Source organism: Hoplias malabaricus, chromosome 3, assembly GCF_029633855.1.
Source record: "Hoplias malabaricus isolate fHopMal1 chromosome 3, fHopMal1.hap1, whole genome shotgun sequence".
NCBI classification, from domain to species: domain Eukaryota; kingdom Metazoa; phylum Chordata; class Actinopteri; order Characiformes; family Erythrinidae; genus Hoplias; species Hoplias malabaricus.
This window is the reverse complement of record NC_089802.1, coordinates 32,622,837-32,647,007: the sequence shown is the minus strand read 5'-3', so window position 1 is coordinate 32,647,007 and position 24,171 is coordinate 32,622,837. Positions and strand designations below refer to the sequence as shown.

General features: G+C 38.3%; 2 protein-coding genes across 4 annotated transcripts in view; one reads left to right on the top strand and one right to left on the bottom strand.

Annotated features, from left to right (window-relative positions):
* The window catches only part of ppp1r16a (protein phosphatase 1, regulatory subunit 16A), a 40,584-nt gene that overhangs the window by 15,463 nt on the left and 950 nt on the right, over positions 1-24,171 (bottom strand). The window contains exons 2-3 of one of the 3 annotated variants that reach the window (XM_066664688.1): positions 7,029-7,371; positions 6,251-6,954 (exon numbers count right to left, since the gene is read on the bottom strand). In XM_066664688.1, coding sequence (XP_066520785.1) covers positions 6,251-6,509 — 259 coding nt within the window. In that variant the 5' untranslated portion in view covers positions 6,510-6,954; positions 7,029-7,371. The remainder of the gene's footprint in view (positions 1-6,250; positions 6,955-7,028; positions 7,372-24,171) is intronic. The other 2 variants (XM_066664689.1, XM_066664687.1) reach the window with 2 other exon arrangements.
* On the top strand, positions 234-2,824 carry LOC136690791 (endonuclease domain-containing 1 protein-like). Its single transcript, XM_066662772.1, has 2 exons — positions 234-521; positions 1,221-2,824. The coding sequence occupies exons 1-2, from the start codon at positions 234-236 to the stop codon at positions 2,580-2,582; spliced, it is 1,650 nt and encodes a 549-aa protein (XP_066518869.1). The 3' UTR covers positions 2,583-2,824.

Here is a 24,171-nt window from a genome sequence, read left to right as displayed (position 1 = left end):
TCTTTAATACAGACTATATAATAGCACCACATAGGCTAATAAATTATGTATTATAATTGTGTCCATAACTAGTTTTAGAAACTATTTCACAAGTACGTTATTGCCTCATACGGCCAGCATGAAGCAGTCAGTTAGAATCCTATCACTTTCAACAAACTTGAAAGCATGAGTCAGCAGTAAGGTTTGATGTATTAAAGACAAGCTTGTGCCCACGTCTGAACTGGAGTCCCATCATGATTCTGTCCGTCCTCACTTGTGTTTTACTGGGGGCACTTAGTGCCCAAGCAGAAGTGGTCAAAAGCTTTTCCAACTGTAAAGAGTTTTTTTACGAAGAAACAGAACCAACAGGAATGGACAAAAACGCCAAGAAAATCTGTCAGAGATACGCGAGTACGACAACTGCATTCTTTGCCTCACTTTACTCTGAACGCCACCGAATTCCTCTGTACAGCGCATACATCTTCCATCCTGAATGCAGCGATTCAAGTATAAAATACTCCAAGTTCTTCATTGAACCACAGGTAAAATACACTGTTTACAATATAACTACATTTAACATTGTCATTATAAATTGTGTCACAAAATGTTATGATTTTCTGAACATACCGTGGACATTGCTGTTACTTCTGTAACCTAGAAAATCTCTTAATGAACTCTTGACATGTTTTACATGACACTGGTTTTACTTGAACCAAAACAAACTTCTAAACACAAACACATTTTTCAGTCTTACATCTATTATCCAATCACACAGGCTTTGGCTGTGGAGTTTATTCTGAAGTTTTGCCAAAAGGATTTTTTCTAAATACAAGATTGTTGTGTAAAACATTATGTAATATACAATGTGCAGCATCCATTGCCAAACTTCATTTCATTGATTTTCTAAGTAAAAATCTAAGTTTCAAAAGAGAAAACACTTCTGCACAAGTTACTATTTAATGAAAGAAACAGTTGTGGTACTTTTGTGACATTTTTTTATATATTTATTCTGCTTTATGTTTAACAACAAAGCGCTATATTTAATTTTGTTCTCTGCAGAGAATGTGTTATATTTTCATTAAGCCTTTGGACTGTATTTTTAGTTATTTTTTTATTGCACCAACAAAATAACTGATAAAATAATGACTAAACTTACATTTAATTTCTTAAAGGACATTCACTTGTAAAATTTGGTTTCAAGGCATAACTTCAACATCTGATCTCTTCTGTTTATTTCACAGCTTTCTGGAGAAAGTGAACAAAGATTGAGCCCCGAGAGTCAGTTTAATGTTGATCAAATAAAACAAAATCAAGCCATTAACGGTTACTACGCTTACACTGATTATGACCGTGGGCAGCTAAACCCTTCAAGTGCCCAGTGTGGCAAGGGCCGTGATGCAACATTTACACTGACTAACGTAGCGCCCATGGATGATGCTTTTTACCGTCACCACTGGTATAAGGTGGGAAAGGAAATGAATAGGATGTTGACCACTGAGCTTCAGCAAAATCCTGCAGCCACTCCCTACCTAATCACAGGTACCATCCCCCAGGCAAATTACAGAATCCCACGGAAGGAAAAATCTGCTCAAGACGAACAGCGTGAGTACGAGAAAGTGACCGTTCCCTCTCACGTGTGGACAGCTCTCTGCTTTAAACATCCCACTGATGACAAAGAGTCGTTTTCTCTTGGCTACATTGGACAGAACCAGCCAGACAGTTCAATTGAGGTGATGTCTGTTCGAGATTTGAATAATAAGCTAACAGAGCTATATGACGGCATGGTTAAGATTTTTGTTGATGATTGTTTCCCTGAAAATGAGAAATCACAGGAGATGGTAAAAAGTCTGTACACAGTTCAACTGCAATCTCTCCAGCAGCTGCAGATGACCCCTAATCTGCTGAAAATGTTTCAAACAGCCCTAACGTATAATTTTGCCTATGAGAAGCCCATTGTGACCAAAATGACCATATCACTGTTCTTTGACAGTGTTTACACTTTTTCTGAGCAAACAGAGAAAATAAAGTACGTGTCTGACACTGCTTGTCTTCTGACCTCGGTGAAGAGAAACGCATCGTCAGAGCTGTTAGAATGTAAGCTGGTGCCAGAGGAGTCAAAGACTGAAGATGGGTCTGGGGTGAACTGCACATCAGCTTGCCTTTACAACAAAAAGACAGATGATTACAGGTGTTACTCTAAGCAGAATCTGGTCAAGTGCTCACCCTTGTACTCTGCCATCACGGTCCAAGGACAGAAATGCAAGGCTGATCACCCATGTGGCATTTATGGCTGGAGTGCCTATTGGTGTTACAAAGAGTCTGGAGAATGGTACTACTGCAGCCCGCCAGTATGGGAAACCAAAGCCCAAAGTGGAGATTACTGCCGTGCTAACTATGCCTGCTCAAAGTACGGTGAAGAGTTTGACTATTGCTACACCACTAAGACCGGAGAAAGGCAAAAGTGCTGCACTCGGGATGACTGCTTGGCTGCTGTAGATGGAAAAACCTGCAAATCTGATCACCCCTGTAGCTACTACGGTGAATCTTACCTCTGGTGCTACACTACTGATGGCAGCTGGGCTTATTGCTGTAAGAACTGTTAGCAACAGGAATGCAGCTAGATCCTCAAGCCCTTTTCATGCTTTAATCGCCAAAATGTCATTTTGCAAAGTTAATTTACAATAGAGCTGCCACTATGGATTATATCAGCAATCGAGTAAGTCACTAATTATTATCAAAAACTGATTACTGTAAATCTGAAGGTATTACATTTTTGAAAATCTGAAAGTTTTACATATTTGATAAAATATCAAATTTAAAATAAAATGCATATAATTGTGCATCCAATAAGAAAAAGAAATATACACTAGACATTTTTTCATCAGCAGCAACCAACTGACAAAGGAATTTTTAATCAATTTTTAATAAATTACTAATTTGATTCAAATGTGTCATGGCAGCTGTTTTTAACTTTTTTTTTTTTTTTACTTTAGCTGATGCTTGGAGAAATTGCTAACTTTTTATGTTCTTGTCAAACATACTCATGCAAATAAAAGTTGTTTCAACATCTTTTGTCTCAGAAGCAATATTTGTAGCTTTTAACTTGACACACAAAATATATATAATCAATACTTACTTATTACAATAATTTGGAACATTATTAAGTAATGTGTGTGAATTAGCTCATTAGTTGAGTAGTAAGTAAACACAAAACACTGAGAATGTGACCACTTAAAACATTTAAAATGTTTACGATAGATGGGTAGACAGATCTATACATTAAAAAAAAAAGCAGCTGATCACTTTCCTTTTCATTCTTTCATAAATTAAAATTTGTTTTCTTGTAATGATCAATTTCATTCAACTGTTTCTTGACTTTGTAAAATGCTTTCAGAATATAAAGAGTATCACCATCTCTAGTGTGATTATGTTTAATCATCCACACAGACAGAAGGGAACCAATGAAATAAGGGCGTTGCTGTGTGTGTGTGTGTGTGTGTTGAAAAAGGGGTTTCAGTATTCTGTGATCCCAGGGGTCTGACAGCTTTCATTTTTCAAATAACTGGAAGTTAATGGGACAGGACTTTGGCTTTTGAACAGCACACAACAACAGTTTCTGATGGTACATAAGCAACAGTATGTAATAAATCAATATAACCATTGAAAACTGCCTTTTTCTTGAGAGGTTTTTAAAGGCTCATTGGCTCTGGAGGATCTTTCTCTGGTGCAAAGCAGCAACAACGTTGTAGTAGGCATATGTCCAAATTTATCTGCTAAAATAATTAGATACCTGAACACTTTTCTCCACAGGAGGGCACTGTGGGATGTGTCTTTTCTGCTTAGTCCAACAAAGAGGCATAGAAATTCAACTGTAGCTGGTTATAAATGCTTCCACACACTGAACAAACTGCATGCTCTTCAATGCTCTCTCTCTGTCACTGGGTTGAAGAAAAACACAACTGCAGGCTGACTAGGCTACTATGTAAAGGATCTGAATCTGGTGATTGAGGACGCCATTAAACTACGCCAAACTACATGCAACATCACGAACAACATGGGTAAACTGGCCATCACAGGGCACCACATAATCACAAATACAGACAATTTTACATGGCCAGTCCATCTAATAACCTGTTCTTTGACTGTGGGAGGAACCTGAAGCACCCTGAGGAAACCTACTCAGACACAAGGAAAATACACCAAATCCCTCACAGTTACCCAAGGCAGGACTGACTCATGTGGCACAGGAATTTTCATTTATAGTCTTGCAATTAGGCAGACACTCTAACTGCAACTAAAACTTATTACTTTGTTTATAGATGTGGTGTCAGTAGAGCTGGACAATAATTCAATATCAATATACATGGCAATGTAAAATGTTTCAATAACAATTACATGATTTTTAAACATTTTCAATTAATTTACAGCGTCTGTCACTGACTGACTTTTTTATTATGGGGCGCTGTCGTCAGTTCAGCACTCAATTTAAAATGTAGTTTTTAAAATACTAATAATGACACAGCCAATGGGTTTATGTTTGCTGGTGATGTCATGTTTCTTGTTTGTCTCTTGGTAGTTTTCAGTGAGTTTTATATTGGAATTATACCGTATCAACCAAAATGAAGAAATATATCGTGATATAAATTTCTGCAATATTGTCCAGCCCTAGGTGTCAAGATTCTTGCCAAAGGGCTCTTATTGGTAAAGTATATTGTTCATGACTAGATCAGGAATCAAACCTTTGTCAGCCAATATGATTTTACAAATTTTTCATGGTATATAGCATTACTATGGGGATGGGGTGGGTGTGTATGTGGTGTGCACTGTCAGGCTGCACTGAGCCATATATCTATGAGCACAAAGTCGAGTGAAGGGTTTTGGGAGTGTTTGCACTGTGCAGTTCAGCTCCGCACAGCCCCACAGCGTACAATGACGTGTGTTGACGATAAAAAAAACACGTTTCTGAGAGAGCAAATGTCAGCGAGTAGAGTTGGAGGAACAGAAAAGTTAGGATGAGGATAAAGCCTCATAAATGTGAGCATGAAGTCAAGTGAAAGGTCTTTTGAGTGTTTTGTCTGTTTTCAGCCTCATTCCTCTTTCTTTTTTCCCCCACTGATTTTCAAAGTGTGACATCAGCTGTCAGTGAACTCCCATAGCACCCCACTCTCTGTGGCTCTCTTAAAAGCACAAAAATTACATTTTTGGCCGTGTACTTAAAGACGCAGAACAAAATTTGACAACCAGACACTCCACACACATCATAAATACTGCCCTCGTTTTAAGATACCCTCCATATTTTATATACTGCAGCATACAGTATTACCGCCCAATGCTAGTCAAGTTGTGTGAACTACAAAAATACCATCACCATTTTCCCCACTCTTTGAAGCCACCTCCCATCCTGCCCTTGTATGCAACACAAGGCTACTGAATCTATAATGGCCAGCAGTTTTTAATTAGTCTGCTAGCACCATGACTCCTCTTGAATACTGAAAAATGCATGAATATGATAAACAAGCTGAAAACCAGCATGTCATTGTGGTGCAGTGAGCAATCGAGCGTATACTTATCATAGAAATATACTGCTTACATTTACATACCTGTCCAGGAAGAATGTCACAAATTCAGTGTCCAACTTAAAATCCTCCATCTTGTAAAAGTGCATTTGATATCTTTTTTTGTTTTACCATGTCTATTTTCATTTAAGTTATGGGATGTAAGCATGTATTTTGTCACAGGATGCTGTGTTTGTGAAAAGCTGAGAGAAAACGGACAGACTGGAGAGCAGTTTTCCAGACAGGTTTTTACAGCCTCAGACTGCACTTGATGTCTTTGCTAAACTATTTTTGAATCATATTTTAGTTTGTCTTATTTAGTCAATGAAACGGCACCTTCAAATAATAAAGTGGCAGATGTGGGGTTATCCTCCATCCCGAACGTGTTCACCATGTTCTATGCAAAAGTCAGACACCATGCTTCTTTAATTTAATTTAGTCTTCATTTAAAAGAGCAATTAAGTACAATTCATATTTCAGGAGAGGAGATTAGATATAAATAGAGAAAAGTGGCAAATTTGAAGGGGAAATATACATAGGGTGGTTTCTGATATTTGAACAGTACTTTACAGCATCACTGGAACTAAAAACCCTTATGTTACTCCAAAGGTATCTGCTGAATAAATGTATATTTTCTATCCAAGCTTCAAATATTCATCCCATTAAATAATAAGTTTGCATTTTCATATATTCTAATAAAAATTCCCTCCTTTTACCTTCCTCCACATCGTTCCTGGCTGCAGCCTCCAGCAGGGTGATGTTGCTGGGGAAGGTCACTTTCTTGTCACTTTCCTTCTTACTCTTTTTCTCCCTGTCAGTCTTTTGCGAAGCCTTTCCTCGAGCATTTTCCTTCTCCATTTGAGCCCAGCCTTTCAGCTGCTGGGCCCGACGTTTCTGAGCATGCTTCAGGCGCTCTGTGGCCGACAGTCGTCCAACGGTCGTCATTTCTGCAAGAAGCTCTGCATGCTCTGCCATTTCTTTTAAAACTCACCACTCCTACCACCTCCCCCAGGCTGGCTTCTAATGCCACTACAGCTTCAATTTTGAGGAGTATGCTCAAAAAGAAGACATTCCTTGGTTTAGCTCAACCCGGCTGGGCAGTCTGTTTAGAATCAGAGCAAATGCAGTTCAGCAATTCAGACTAGCCAACTTGCCAAAATGCAGGCCAGGTTTTGAAGTCAGGAAGAAGGTGGTGAGAAAATCCAAATAAAGGGCATTCCAGGTACATTAAACAAAAGTCTACCCCATGCAAAAAGGCCAAGCTGGGTCAGGCATAAATGTTGCAGACTTTCACTAACTATTCAGTGATATCCATACACCAGTGTGCCATTTTGCGAAGGTTAGAAAGTAATCACACGCCTTCATGTTGATGGTGTAAACTTTCAGCGACCAACAGTGCTTCTCTCCCTTGCTCCATATCCTTATGGGCATCAAAACAAGAGGTTACAATAAATAATTAATTATTAATAATTCAGATGCAGAGCAGATGCTTACAATGAAATTACTTCAGTCACATACGAGGTACAATCCCAAAGGAGGTCCTTTTTCACAGTCACTGAGCAGTCCTCTGGAATCAAATCCATAATGGCTCCAGTCACTGCAGTGTATCAGTTAATATCCAGTGTTTACAACGAGCTCCTGTGAAACTGACACAGAGTCTTTCAGATTCAGATATGTGTCAAGAAGAAAAGATCCCGAGACAAGGATCATGTTAACAGTTGTGGAGAAAAATTTAACAAATTCAGTCCATCAAAAAGATGCTGTGATAATGAAGCATGATCGAAGACGTCTCAGAAACAGGAGGCCAGACTGTTAATCGCCAGTAAGAAGCAAGGACCTAAGAAAATAGAAAGAAAAAAAGAAATATTATTTGTATATTATACAATACAACACTCATGGTTACTAAGACTGGATCAGTGTCTCAAATTAGATGTTAGCTTAAAAATAATTACAAAATTATAACATTTCTGTGATGCGGATAACAAAGTCAGAACAGATCCGTGGAACTATGGAATATATGAAATTTAAAAACACACAATTAAAAAAAAAAAAAAACAAACATGTTCTTATACCGTCCACAAACCCAGAATTAGCCCTTTTAGCTCCTGCACGTACTACAGTCATGTAAATGTGGACAATCAACTCACCACAGTAAACAAACTTTCATTAATCAAAGTCAGTGGTGGGAAAAGAGAGTGTAACATGGTTACAGACTGTTCCATCCTGAGTAAAGAGTACAGGAGTCAGAATTTCAATCAAGCACTGCATTTAATTTTTAGTAATATTATCACTAAATATTCAACAAAACTCAAGTGCTATTTTGCTATCGGTTGTGAATTTGTAGCTAAGAATGCAGCTTTCTAAAGAAAAGACAGAAAATAATTTTGAAATCTGAATGGAAAACCTAATTTTAAATAAATAAATAAACAAATAGATAAGTAAACCACCCCAAAAGGACTGAAAGATTTTCTGAAAACTGAAAAAGATTTCACTGAGCCCTGAATAATGCAAGGATATGCCTTTCCAATGAGCACTGTGCAGCTGAACAAAAATGGATAAAACCTATGAAAACATTAAATGCTTAAGAATGAGTATTATTACATTTTAGTTGCTCAAGTTTCCTGGTTTGAGGCTAACAGGTTTACATTACTTGTGAGCTACATTAGTCCCATAGTAAAATTGTTTTGGATAAAAACATCCCTTTAACAATCTTTGTAAATATTGCTAAAAGACAAAAATGTACAGGAGTGTAGGTTTGGCTTGAAAGAGCAGGGCAGTAGCACCGTTGTGTAATCCTAAAACAGAAAGCAGCAGTAATATTTATTCCTACTCTCCTACGAATGGTAACCTGAGCATACACTGGCTTTCATTAATGATTGACAGTCCGTGTAGCACCTCTGCACCTACAATGTATCACAATTAAGGGGGGATGGGGGGTGGGGTGTAGCCTCACATCGCTAATAGCTCTTACTCAAACCTTTATTTACAAAGCATGAAAAAACATTTGTTTGTGACACTGGTTCATATTTCTGCTTGATTGCCTGCATCATCTAGCTCCTCCGTCATCAGTTTACTGAAGCCTGTTTTCAGACAGCCCTCCAACTCCTTCCAAGTCTGAGCCTCTCTTTCCTATCTTCAGTTCCTTTCTCATCACTCTCTCCCCTCATTCATTCCCTCTCTCTATCAAGATGGATCTCACGTTAGACGGTGCTCTCCAGGCATTGCATGCATTATTCAGCAACAGTGAGAGCCGAGGGAAGGTCAGCTAGACGCCTTCATCACTAGACCTGATCTATGACAATGTGTTAGGGCTGCTCAATACATTGTATATTAATGATTATCATCATATTGGTTATCACAATTTTGGCAGTGCAAGTGCAACATGCAAATGAGCCTTCTCGAGTTTTTAATTGGGTGAAATTGTGTCACCCAACAAACATCAAACATACAAAAATATCCATCCATCCATTATCTGTACCGCTTATCCAATTTAGGGTCGCGGGGGGTCCAGAGCCTACCTGGAATCATTGGGCGCAAGGCGGGAATACACCCTGGAGGGGGCACCAGTCCTTCACAGGGCAACACAGACACACACACATTCACTCACACACTCACACCTACGGACACTTTCGAGTCGCCAATCCACCTGCAACGTGTGTTTTTGGACTGTGGGAGGAAACCGGAGCACCCGGAGGAAACCCACGCGGACACGGGGAGAACACACCAACTCCTCACAGACAGTCACCCGGAGCGGGAATCGAACCCCCAACCTCCAGGCCCATACAAAAATATTTTGATCCAAATTATGCTGGTTAGTTCTTATGACAGATTATGCCACATTTACCATGGCAGGGCTTTTTTTTTATTTTACACCAACAGGTGTGAAATGTTCCTGGGAGAGCTTGGGGTCAGAGACGTAGTATTCCAAAATTTCATGTCATATTAGTTTCCACACAACTGCCCTTTGAAGCATGTTTAAATGATATTTCTGTTAAGTTGAAACAGCTGTAAGAAATGAACCAATGTTTATTGAAGACACTCCCTTCTTTCCCCTCACTCTTTCAAACATTTCCTCCACCAAACAGTGGACCTTTTCAGCTCCAAATACCATAAAGAATAGTTCATACACCCATTTACACATGAATTCAGCAAACAGCAGCTAAAACGTGCATCTAAACAAGGTGAACATGTGCCAACAGACTGTACTTCTACAGACTGAGCATTCTACAACCACAGCAAAGCTAACCAAATGAACAGAAGGGGTTTGCTATGCAGTTGATGCTAAGAATTTTCCTGCATTTCCAAACGATTAGTCAATAAAGCAAATGCCAGATTGCCTTTTAATGGCCTTACTGTGACCAAAGCGATAAAATCAGCAAACTGTGCTAGGCTAGCTCTCATACTTTTCCACAACAGTGAAGCATAAAGAAAGGAACTTTATTCATCCCCCATCGAGCAGATTTAAAGAAAGAGAAAGCGGAGGAGGGGAGAGAAGAAAGTGTAGAAAAAAAGAGAAGGGCTGAAAAAGTTTATTCAGAATCTCAATAATCGTTTAAGTTTGGATCAGCATGCTAGCATTAGTATCAGATTATCAAAATAGGCTAATTATAGGAAGATTATAAGATAAAGAACATCATATTTTCTAGCTTTCGGTCACGTTCCTCTAGAACGTCTATGTGCCTTGATTTGTAATGAGCTTAGTGAACAAATAATGAAAACAAAGCTTTTATAGACAAAATAAAAAATAAAAAAAATAAACCCCACATTGCTGGTTCATGTCCCAGCTGATGTTAAGCACATTTCACCATATCATAATGCAAAAGTTTATAGAAATTCCTTGCTTTTGCTGAATCTTTCACCAAATTGCACTACATGAACAAACATATTAGGACTCACCATTCAAGTGTTTCATTGCTAAAGGCGTACAAAAACAGACACTTAGCACTTTACATTTGAAAATAAATAAATAAATAAATGAATGAATGGTTAATTCCAAAGAACTCAATGAATTCTAATGCTGTACTCTAATAAGATGCCACTGTTGCTACATGCATGTTTGTGAAAATTTCTTCTCTCCTAGATATTCCCCAGTCAACTTTGAGTGGTAATGTTGAAAATTGAAAGTGATTAGGAACTACTGCAACTCAGCCATACAATGTCATGTAAGTCACTAACTCTCTGGTAACTCAGTACAAAAACTGTGCAACAGGAGTCTTCATGGCATGGGTTTCCAAGGACGAGCAGCTACAGGAAAGTGTCGAATAAAGTCGAGTAAAGCATGCTGCCACTGGACTCTCAAGCAGTGGAAAGTGTTCAGTGGGGTGACTCTTCTCTATCTGGCAGTCTGACGGATGAGTCTAGTTTCAATGAAGGTAAGTTTTAATGCTTCAAGATATTTTGGACCTTTATATACTTCCAATTTTCCGCAAAGTGGGGAATACCCTTTTCTGTTCCAGCATGACTGTGCCCCAATGCTTAAATAAGGTCCATAAAAATGAGTATCCCAAACAGAGCTCTGCAGTCAAACCCAAACACCTTTGGAATGATCTACAACAGAGACTGTGAGCAAGGCCATCTCATCCAACACTATTGTCTGATCTCACAAAGACTCTTCTAGATGAAGGAGCAAATATTCGCAAATACACACTCTAAAACATTTTAGAAAGCTTTCCCAGAAGTGTGGAAGCTGTTATAGCTACAAAAGGGGGAGAAAATACTGATGATTTTACTAGTCACTACATCTGTACATCCCACTGGGGCAGGCCTCTTAACATTAACAAATACATGTTTTACTTCCTACTCCCACAATCCCCTAGTGAAATCATGTCAGCTAGAATAAACCTCTCTAATACTCCCTGTTCATATCAAAATACATTACAGAACAGAAAAAAATGCTGTGATTTAGTATTCACGTTGAAGTTATTGCCTGTCAACCCCCACATGAACTACTGACCTATTTTCTGACATTGTAATCCTGCCTTACAGACACACACACACACCAAACCTCTTTTACATCATCTTTTCCTTCAGCCACTGGTTCATCTCTGCTGAGTCACAACCCAATGCGTCCGTTTAATTTCTCGTGTAAACTTGTCCTACTTTTAGTCATTGCACATTTATCATACACTATAAAAATGCACTGAAATTCAAGTGCCTCATCACTCAACCCTATTATAACAACAACAAAATCCATCATATTAAATATTAATAATAATAACAATGATTAAAATAAATAAATGTTAAGACTAGTCAGAATGCTGGCCAAACTCCTTCTGACATTTAATTTGAATTCAAAAATAGCCTTATGGCTTGTGTGCTTTGCACTTATTCTCACCGCATGTTGTTTATTTCAATGAGAAGTTCTGCCGTGTTCACATGGTGTATGACGCCGCGATACATTTAGCCAATCAGGAAAGAGTACACAGGGACTCACCTGATTCTGACTGGAAAACAAAATATTGTTTGTGTATGTTTCGTTTCTGTGACAACATGGAAACGGCCACAAGTCAAGGAGACCCATGCGGTGAAATGGAATACAGCAAGAATAAAAACGCAAGTGATGGTGTATCATTACAGCATCTACATATGTGACAATGATAACAGAACAGACCCATTCATAACAGCAAAAGGTGACGAGCAGCTTTCTAGTTGTAACTACAAAATGGAATTAATTAAAAAGGGACAGAACTGGACTGGAATATCTCGATCAGATGAAGAGTAGAAGAGAGTATCAACAAGCCATTTGGATTTTGCTCCCTTTCTGACATCAGTTAGGGAGAATTTAGAACTGTTCCGTCCTCTATATATAAATCAAAGTGCTTATTAAACTACCCTTGAAAATGCTTGTTTTTCAGTGTGCTGTGATCTTATGTTTAGCTTATTCAACCCTGCGGGTAAAGCACCAAGGCAAATGGGGCTACTCTGAAGAATCTAAAAGAGAAGAAATTCTAGATGTGTTGGGCCCTTTTTTGACACATATTTCCAACAGCAGCTTTAGTATTGTTCGATGATGTTCGGATATAAAGAAAAATATATGAACAATGCATCAAACTTGATTGGTTAGCTGTAGGTAATTATTTATATGCATTAATTAGATTCAGTTTAAGACTCAGGTTTGACACAAAGCTGCATTTTTACTTCTTATAGCGTCACAAACCTGGATGTCATGGGTAGAGTCCAAATGCTTTTGCACACTGGTGCATACATCAAGGAGTCACCCTTCTGAATTCACTTCACTTCACTTCACTTCACTTCACTTCACTTGCAATGAATATAACCTAGGAGGCTCAATTCCGGCCTGCGATCTCTGCCTCTACGGGTCAGATCTTGGATACCATCTGAAAAATGTAGACAAACTTTGACCCTGCCACTCCCTGGAACTACAGGAAAACATCTGAGGTTAACCTATGTTATATGTGTTAATATTATGTCATTTGGGGCTACAGGTGTCCTGTGTATATAGCTCAAACAGAATGTCCATTTAAATTTGTTTTGTGTTGGCACTGCTGTGTAAGTATAACCTCCATTTAAAATGGTATTATATTAGCAAAACATATTCAGTTGATTGCAATCTGCAACCTCACCACAAGATGCCACTTAAAGAAACACTAGATAATATATCGTTTTTTTCCCCTGGGCTCCCCCTACAGATGCAGAGCATAATTCACTTTTACAGCACTCCCCTGAAATCAAGAATCACCAGTGGGGATGGTTTCCTACCCTCCCTGAAAAGATACATAGTTTCTGTAGTGCTGAGCCTGGAGTAGCACTGTAAGAGGCTTGGTTCTCTCATGACAATGATATGGAAGCCGTAACTTTAAGGCAAATATGTTGAATATGTTCACAATTTGTTTTACAACAGAACTGTCACAAGTAAAAATATAATGAAACAACCTTTGAAAAAATACAGTTCTGCTGAAAACCTCTTAATACTAGTGATGAAAAAATGAGCACATGATGAACAAAGCTTGCCCAATTGAAACTGACATCATCCAGAAACACAGAAGAATTTACTTATCTCTGCATCTGTTGTAAACATGTCTACTCCCTAAGTAGTTGCCTCTTGAGTAAAATTGTGCAATTTTAAGATCAGAAAACTCCCTTTTGATGATGAATCTTAAAGGTGGATGAAAGTGTTCAGTGACAACAAGAACTACATGGTGGATATTTTGGAGTAGCATCTTATTGGTTGGTTTCACCAGCTGGTTAATGTCATTGTGGCAATAAAAAAATAAGCCTGAAAGCTAACATCGATGCTAGGAATGTGATAATTTTAGTCATATAATTGCACAAAATATCTTCAAATCACCATAGCATAGAATGAATCAGGAAACAAAAGATGAATGCAAATGATCTACCTATATAGCATGCTAAACATGATATAAAACAGTTATTCATCCACCACTCACCACGCTGTGCCTCATAAACCATGTCATGAATAAGCTGAAGTCATGAGTTGGCTGGATGCTAACATGCTCCTAGAATTACACCTACTCTCTTTAACAACCACCTACTGCTACACATTTGTTTACATCAAGATGAGGCTACTGTTACAGTCTTCAGGCGCTACTATTTTTACACCACCAGTCTGTATTGTCTCCATTCCCCACACTGCTTACATTAAACATTCTCTCCATACAGAAAGATACTCCTGCTGACTGAGGCACATAATGTGAACTATGGTAGGAAAGAGCAGGGGGGCGATAGTTAAAAATAAAATGTAATAAAAGATAAAAGTTTCTATACTAATCAACCAATATATATAAAATTTCACATTCACAGTTTTTAAAGAATCTGTTAAATAAAGTTAACCGATTACAATTTCATATATTTTAGCAACTCTCAGTTGCTTGCTGCTGCTGTTGTGTGAATGGAGTTAAACATTTGCAAAGAAATGAAGAAACGACTCTTTAATTTGACTCCCATTCCCTACCCTTGCTTAAAAATAAGGAAGCTTATTGAATATGAATGCTATAATACTTTCCTTGTTATTGAGGAAACATGATCTAAACAATATAATATCATCAGCCAGAACTGTTGTATAATATTGTAAACTGTTGTTTTGGGTTTTCTTTTTTTTTTCCCTTTCTCCATTTATCCTATTTAATTTGATGTGCATGTTTCATTCCAAAGTCCTTAAGCTAAATAAGACTTTTTAAAATCACAAACTAATTCTTTACATAGAAGAGAGAAGACATTTTAACAATGAATGATCAGTTTCATGCTCCAAGTCAATTTTCATACATATCGGTTGCATAGTATACAGATCCGTATTCTACCAGTTAACAGAAACCCTACTAGTCAATTTAGTTTCTGTTCAATCAATTAATTTTCTGGACGTGAAAAAAATTCTGCCCATTCTTATATTTTTAAATGGCCAACATATTGCATTGCAACACATAAATGGAGCAGGTGCCAAAAATCTGATGGTGCAATCTGGTTCAGAAATGTCCTATGCATACTTATCTATAACAATACAGTCATGTTTCACAAGCTGCAGCTAACCATTACTAACATTTATTCCATTAGTTAGCTTCTATAACTTTCACCTGTATGCCATGTTCATGTGTGTTCAGAAGAAGTGTGACTAACCCACTGACATCAATTTTCCAACTAGCTGCTGACACTAAGTGAGCTTTTAAATCAACAGCTGTGACAGAGGAGTAACTAAAAGCACTGGAATTAGCCTAAAACTACCAGAATACAGGACCAAATCTGATGAGGTTAATATGGCAAGTATTCAAATCTGACCTGATCTGGGTAATCACATCTATCTATCTATACACTGAGTTTTCTAAAGTGAAGCATGCGTGTTTGTTTGTGTTTGTTTAAACACTCAGCATCATTGGTATATGTTAAATAAGGCCAGTTTACAGTAAACAAGCATTTCTTCCATACAGGCACAGGCTGACCTTAAACTGTGACAGTTCAGCAATGAATCATGAGAAATGCTCTAATATGGTCTGTAATTGGCCAAATCAAGCTGCTGTAGATTAGTCACGACAAAAAAACACACACCCTGGATCTTTTAGAAAATATTTAATTCTGATTAAATTATTAAAACAAGGATTATTTAAATTATTAAAACAAGGGTGTAGTCAACGATGGAAATTGGTAAATGCTGCAAATCTGTATGTAGGCAACAGTTCATGGGCATGATGTATGTCACTGCCCACTCACGACCTTCCACAAAGGTAATGCTTTTACAACTATTACATTAACATAGATAACATACACAGGCACATACCTCACTTTCTCTATTGGCAAAGGCAAAAGGTCATAGAACTGCAACTTCAAACATCAAATTCCACATGCACTAAAACACCACACACTTGATGACAGGGTGAAGAAAATGATAACAATCTAGACCCAAACTACACACACACACACAGACACAATTTAATAACATGCTGCACAAACAGGCATGCACTCCCACTGGAGTATGAAGAAAAACTTCTGCAAACATAACTGTGGAAACTAACAAGTGTATAATGCACTTGCGGTCTGCTTAAATAATTCTTATCAGGAGTTCACATCATAATTGTGAAAGGCCTACATCTTTTTGGAAAATCCCAAAAATATACAAAACTTTTAAAGGGCTGTTGTGTTTGAACGTAGCCTGAGACTTACTTCTGCCCAAAGAATGAGTGTATGATTTAATTCGTCACATTACTCATGTAACTGATTCCTAAATTCAAAATCAACACAGATATCCCTTTATATACATATCACTTTACAATTTATTTTAATAACAAACACTGAAAGTGTCACACTCTCCAGTTGCCAGCAGCCTACCCAACTGGGTGAAGTTACCCAGCACTAAACTGGACTAAACAGTGTGGCCATTGTAGCCCAGTGTTTATACAGAGAAGGCTTGGGCTCACACAACCCAGGAAATAAAAATGAAATTCGGAGGCTGTGAACAGGTACCTAGACGTGAAAGAGGTATTTTTACACTCCCACAACCAAGGGATTCAAACACACATAGAGAAACAGACTAAATATATAGAGGAAAAGACACACCGGTAGCAACAACACATACACAGTCATTAGTTCAATGTCTCTTATGTGTAAAGTCCAAAACTCCACCCATAACCTCTCTCACCTCCAACCCAACAGAAGAGCCAAGATGAATAAACCCTGCCTGCTATTTACCCCACACGTACAGCTAGGACTGAATAAGCTGAGGCATTATACACAGTCAGAGTCAGCTTAACAGTAGGTACACTAGCCTGAACGTAAATGAAAGGGACAGACACATGGAATAATCTCCATCTCCAAATAAAACCACCTTCACCACAGAAACTTTTTCCCCAAAGGTAACCAGAAGCATGCCCTTGAGAAAACAATCTGAAAATATTCAAACTATCAGTGTGCTTCTGAGACTCTCGGCTGCTATTTGGTTTTTAAACAAAACCTACTTTGCATTTGGCTCAACCTTATTTTGCTGTTTACCAAAAACACGCATCATGTAAGCTTCCCAAAGCATGACATATTACCAAACAGAACAGCGCCTTTATAAATAACTGTAATTTGTGGTGTCTTAACAAATATTAGCCTATTTCTAAAAACAGCTTTTCCACATGGTTCCCGAATCTTAACAGATATGCAAATTTAAAACAAGACAAAGCCTTTTGTTTTTTTTTCTGCTTCCTGAAGTGTCTACATTGTAGTATCTGTAGCTCTGTTTTACACATTTGCCAGATTTTAAGCCATGAAATGCCAGCGTTTACCTGATGTGATTACATTGCTTTTGAAACCCTGAAATCCTGTCTGTTCCCACAGCTAGACCTGACCATTTTTCTCCCACATACAATTACAACCCTCTGTCCCTGATCCATTCCACACATACACGACTGTGCCACCACCAGGTCAGTGTGACTGCAGCGCTTTAAAAAAATAGATCCAGCACTGAGAAACAGGGTGAAAGTTGTCTAACAAATGTATGGACTAGTCTGTAACTGTAGAACTACAGAATGCAGAGTGGTCAGTGGAGCTGATAAAATACACAATGAGTGTAGAAACAAGGAGGTCATTTTAATGTTATGGTTGATCTATGTACTGCCAAACCATGCAATTAGAGAAAAACTGGGGCAGAATTTAGTCACGACCTAATCTGACAAACATGATCCAGATAATCAAGGTTTTCAGGAACACAGGAATACCAGAGGCCTGCATGCAAGGAGCTATAGTTCGTTACAATGAAGATAAAGTAGGGGTATGCTACTGTAAATTAAATCAACGTTCTGCTAAAATACTGTTTTATTCAGAAGAACCTTGTTTCAAAGGAACAAAAAAGACTAAATATTTAGAGGGTGAAATAAGCATAAAAAAAAGGCTCCTTTCCACTAGATATCACCCATACCACTCCTTTAGTTAGCATTCCATGGTGAAAAATCTTCTTTGCATTCTTTCATTCAGCCCCACAGATTTTGCAATGCACTATATATAGTTAAGCAGGCTGTACAGCACAAATCAGGGTTTTTTCTTTTTATATCAGATTTTTGTTTAGATACACATTTGGCACAGGATTTAGAAATGCTTTCCGAACTGGAATACAGATCCCTCTGATGTTACAACTGCAGTTTAGATCCCAAAGAGGACCTCATCAGATCAGATATTTCCTAAATCAGATTAAACATCAATTACTGGCATGTAGCTGCAGGGACGCTCTAATGCTGCCGAATGAGGTGGGTGTTATTCAGCTACTTTTCAGTAATCATCCCTTCAACATCATGAGTGTTAGGGGTGCTGTGCACTCGTGGTCTGGATCATCTGTGTAAAACACATATTGTAAAAGTAATTTCATACATAATATATACATTTTATACTTCTGTACTAAACTGTTTGATATCTCAACATTTCTAGACTTTCTGCATCATCTGCTGGCTTCTGATTTGGACCGTTTAGTTCTGAATTAATGGTGGATGTTCTAAGACGTTCTGAATGCTGCAAGTCTTCAAATCCGAAGCATTTCTACTCTTGCTACTGTTTCCGAAATGTACTTTCACTATCAGTACTTTGACTAGGACATGCATTTGGGTTTCTCTGCAAACTTCTGCTTGCCAATAAAAACATTAGCTCCGCTTTCTCTTGCTCCATCCTCTTTTGCAGTGATTGCAGGGCAGTTCCCGAGAAATCCCACAGCACACATGACCAGGCTTATCTACGTACAGCCTCACTGCACCGGCCTTTGTGTTTTAATTGCTCGCTAAACCATTCTAAAGCTGAGGGCGGCACACAGAGCCACCACAGATATTTCGCTGGAGATTAAACTACTGGGCAGAGGTTCAAGAGACAGAGGAATGAACACTGAACAACATTCTCCCTCTCTCTGTGCGTGCTGCAATAAGGCAGACCTTGTGTGACATGTTTTTGGGGCACCATGACAAGGGAGGTTTTGGCTGAGCTGATTTTCTGTCATCACTGAAGGTTTACTGAAGAGTGCAATATTTAATTAAGACTCTAATGGAACATTTCAGACAAAAAAAATGCTAACACTGCTAAGTACAACTGAAAGCAAACAGTCACCAATGAGCAACACATAAGTGGACCTGAGGTTATAATGTGATCTTGTAATTTTCCATTAGCATTAGAAGGATTTCTCTACAGGAAAAACAAATGGGGTTTCAAAACACTCTCCTACCTGTGTTATATGAAGCTTTTTTTTTTTTTTAATGGACATGTTTTCTTGTACAGTCAGAGCCTGGATTTTCATTTCCGGTCAAAATGCCCATTACATACATGTTTATTTTTCAAAAGGAGTTTCTTAGGAGATTAGATTGAAGATAATCCCCTTGCATAAAGGAGGGTTACGGTTATGGTTAAGGAGATATCTAAAGGAAAATAAGTCTGTTTAAAAAAAACTGCAGTTCAGAGGGTCAAAATAAAATTGTAGAGAAAATGTGATTCCAAATCATCATGCGAGACTATCTCCATCAGATAAACAGTAATTAAACCTTTCATCTGTGAAAGAGAAGGGAAGAAAGTCAAGCTCCGCTCTTACATCTGAGCAGTTTCACAAAAGACGACAACTCAACACAGTGGGTCTGAAAGAATTTAGAGGTGCCAAAAAGGCCCATGATGATAAAAACAAAAAGTATGGACACAAATGATAAATATTTAAAAACTACAGGTGTCCAAGGATGAATGGACTGACTGCCTCAAACCCCAGACCTCAACAAAGACATTTCACATTTTGGCCTCTTAAAATAAATGCCCTCACTATGATATGAATCAGATAATGATCTCAACAGTAAGGAAACTAACTGCAAGGTTCAGGGTTGAGTTCAATGAGTTTGGTTTTGGGAAAATATGAAGTTGTGTAGAGCAAGTGGCCAGTTTCCAGAAAGGCAGACGCTACAAGCTCTTTCTCATTCTGGGGGTAATCAGTTCAGGAAACAGTATTCAGAAACAGGGCTGAAGCTTTCAACAGGAGTGCTGTTTCAGCACTATAATCTTCAGCCATCCGAATGACAATTAAAAGAGGGCCAACTGATCAAAGCCTTATGAAGATGAATGTGGTTGGATGCAACAGAATGATAAAAATCTTCACTTTGGTTCACTATACTGTGAAAAGGCAACAACAAATGTCCCTTGATGCTTAAGCCTTTTTGTTTATTCACTACATATTTAGGATAAACCTCTTATAAAATACTCATCAAATATTCTTATGTTGGCCACAAGTCTCACTGTTCTCATGGTCGCTGCAAAATTTGTACAATTTGTCTCTCCCTGTCAGAAAGCTTTAAAAGTGTGGAAAAATTCATTCATTCATTATCTGCAAGCGCTTATCCAGTTCAGGGTCGTGGTGGATCCAGAGCCTACCTGGAATCATTGGGCGCAAAGCGGGAATACACCCTGGAGGGGGCGCCAGTCCTTCACAGGGTGACACACACACACACATTCACCTACAAACGCTTTTGAGTCACCAATCCACCTACCAACGTGTGTTTTTGGAGCGTGGGAGGAAACCCACACAGACACAGGGAGAACACATCACACTCCTCACAGACAGTCACGCCGAGTAGGGCTCGAACCCACAACCTCCCGGTCCCTGGAGCTGTGTGACTGCGACACTACCTGCTGCAGCACCGTGCCTAAAACACTAAATAATTGTCATAATATATTTATATATAATATATTTCTGTGTATGTTTCTCTTAAATATGTTTTCCTTGATGCTGAAAACGTAACTAACTTTCACCCGCCAGTTAGGAGTTTAAAAGGCACTCTCCTGAAATTAAGAGGGAGGGGCAAGGGAGAGGGGGTCCTCCCCTCCCCCCAAAGTTACATTGCGCAATTTCTACAGTGATGAGCCCAGAGTAGCAAACACAGAGCCTCTGTTCTCCCAATTACAGCTCAGAAAAGCATCGCAATGATTCAGGTGTATTTTAACATAAAAATACAATCTAGTGTTCCTTGAAGTAAATTAAACAGTGGTCTCTTGTTTGTGCAGTGCTGTGCATGCACCCCCCGTGAATATCACTATATGATTTTACATTTCTTTGTCTGTTTATTATACTGTAAATATGTGTTTGATTAAGTGTGCATTGTGTTATAATGGATAAATAAATGTTTGACTGAGTGTGTATTAGAGTGTACTCTTTAGATAAGGGGTTGATTAAGTGGGTGTAGGACAACAGAGAATGTGGCGACACAAGCAGCTGATATTTCGCCTCACGCCTAAGCAAACTGACACAATCTAAAAAGAGCTGTATTTGGAAATGTTTGAAACTAAAAGATGATACAGTTGGACGGTGTTAAGTTGTCCAAGTTATTATTGTTCTGTAGGTCATCGGGTAATGGTTTAAGTCACACATATCTGAAAGATAGCTGATAAAACCAGCATAGCATTTAAACCACTCAATCAGCAGAAAGGACAAAGACCTAAATCTCTAACTTATTTTGAAATGTGTATATCAGAATCCTCAGATGTTGTGTTAGTTATTGAGTAAAAACTGGTGGATTAATGGATTCAAATCCCCCAAAAATGACTTTACCCTAAGCTCTAATGGCTTTAGGTCTGTGGGAAAGTATTCACTTGAAGCCTGAACTGATCTTTGACTACAGCTGTCATCATAATGTAATCAATAAAATAACAATTACAGCAATAACAACTAAATTATTTATGATATTTATCAATAATAACTGGCTCAGTTTGCTCTGGCAGGTTAAACCTGTGTGAGCTGTATTATAATTACTTTAATACAGCGCACGTTGACTAAAGGTGACACACCTACACTAATGTCTTTTAAATAGGCCAGATCCCTTACCTTCCGCAACGAATTACTAGGAATGAGCATAGAGGATAATGTAAATTTAGACAAATTATTATCTTCCATGGAATTATCACGATAAGACCCTTTTTCACATTCAATTATCTGTTAGCATCCCGACTTCCAAACTTCATTCCTTGGAAACCTAAATACTTTCAAATACCTATGAACACTTTTGCATGTGTGAAAGGGCATATTGTTACATTAGCTTAGGTCTAGCTCTCTCACTCTGCCTTACAGGAAATGTATTCTAAACATCATAGAGATATTATTTTAAGTCAGATCTACAGACTTTTGCCTCTATTTTTACATTTTGTAACACATAGTATCTTGCCATGCTTTCTGTTTTTGGTGAATGTTGGCATACTTTGGAAAAATGATGACTTGGAGTTTAAAGGCAACTATCATACAGCAGCAGGAGGTTAGGCTACAATGCTAGCTTTGCTAAACACCATGATTAAAACAGCTGAAACCCTTAATTTTATTAAAATACATAAACCTCTGTCGTGTTACTCTGGGCTCAGCAATACAGAACCGAACCTACTGCTGCATGTACCTTTTGGAGGAGGGTAGGAGTTAGCCAAGTTTTTACATGCCATCTGTGTACATCACCTACCTCAATCAATGAAATGCCTTTTTTTACTGACTATTTTCCACAGTCTTCACAGACCAAAGGCTGGCATCTAACTCTAAAGTCAATCATATTGCCCTTGGCAGTCTGACAGTGGTGCTCTTCTGATATATTCTGATGTAAAGAAGCCTTTTTTTCAGCTTTTGGAGATAATGAAGTAGCTAAAGATTTCTAAGGGGCATTAATGATGTCTCTGATATTTATCATATTTAGCATAATGGCAATATCTCTCAACCAAATTCCTAATGCTGGGTTCTTTTTTTTGCCCTGCTGTCAGTCATGCTGTGATATAACACACCCTCATGGGCAGCAGTTCTGAATTTGAGTATATAACTATTAACTGCATTAGTATACATTTATTTAAATAAGCTATTGGTAAAAACTTAGTTTGTGGCACATCATCAAGATTAAACAACGCTATTATATATGTAAACCTGGGCAAACAGAGGCTTAGAAATTTTGCAGAGACTAACAGCTTTACTCTAACTCTAGCAACCTGTGAATTTCAAGGAAAATTATTCATAACTGGGATTACCAGGCCTGCAACCTACAACAAGCTACACGAGAGGAAAAGGAGGAATGAGAGGAAGATGAAAAAAATTGCAAGGGAGGAAATGAGTCAGGGGGGCAGGGAAGGAGGACAGAAGACAGGCAGACGTAAGTAAAATGAAGTCCAACAGCCTGAGGACCAGCATAAACACTCACCTTTAAGGAGGCTAACGCTGTTGACAAGACATTCTTCAAGATTGACTGCAGTGTTTATGTTTTTCTATCCTTTCAAGTTCGTATCAAATCCAAAAGGTGAACTTAAGATGGAAAGTGGCTGCAAACAAAGGCTCACGTACCGTACGCCTACATTAATCATTCAGGTTTACTTAACCATAACAACGCATAAGGAAAAGGAAACCTCCAACTTAAAATAGAGCATAGAGAGGTTTTTGTAGTTGGTGTAAAGAAACACTGTGTTGCAGCTTCACTAATCTGCTGAATCTGAGATAATGAGTGTTTATATATCACAGACTTAACTGTGTGTGTGTGTGTGTGTGTGTGTGTCTCGGAACTGACATTTATTTCTTCATTTTTACAGCCCTGGACGTATAAAATTTGGCAGATGAGCAAACCCCTTTGATTACGGTGGTTTATTACATCATCTGGAGAAGTCATTCAGAAACAGGACAGGACGACGTAAGCATTTTTCTGAGAGTGAGAACTGCTTGCTATCAGGAAGATTGTGAGGTCCTTTATAACTAAGAGCAAAGGACTCTAAAATCAGTTGATATACGAGAACATTATGTTCTGCCTTGTTTGCCCTCATAGAGATAGGGCTAGCGTACTTACCACCAGAAGCCAGAAAAGTCAAAAGTCCCGTCTCATTTATTTAACATACCATCAAAAGAGAAGAAGAACCCTATCAGCGATTCTCTTGTGCTGTCAGTTCATCACTTTGAGAACCAACAGCCTCTTTGATTTGCAAATAGCCTACAAAATACCCTTTTGTGTCTATTTCCTTTTCTCATTAACGGCTTCTCGAGAGAGCCACACCATTTCAGACCCACGATGTAGAGCTGTCCTCTCACACCAGAGGAATGAAAATAAACACTTTTCAATGTTTAATACCTGCTTTAAGTGCTGCTTATATTATGGGGACAGTTTTTGAGGTATTTCACAGAGAATGGTTTCTCATTAAGCCAGGAAACTTGAGGACTGTGAAACAGGAATGTACATCAGAT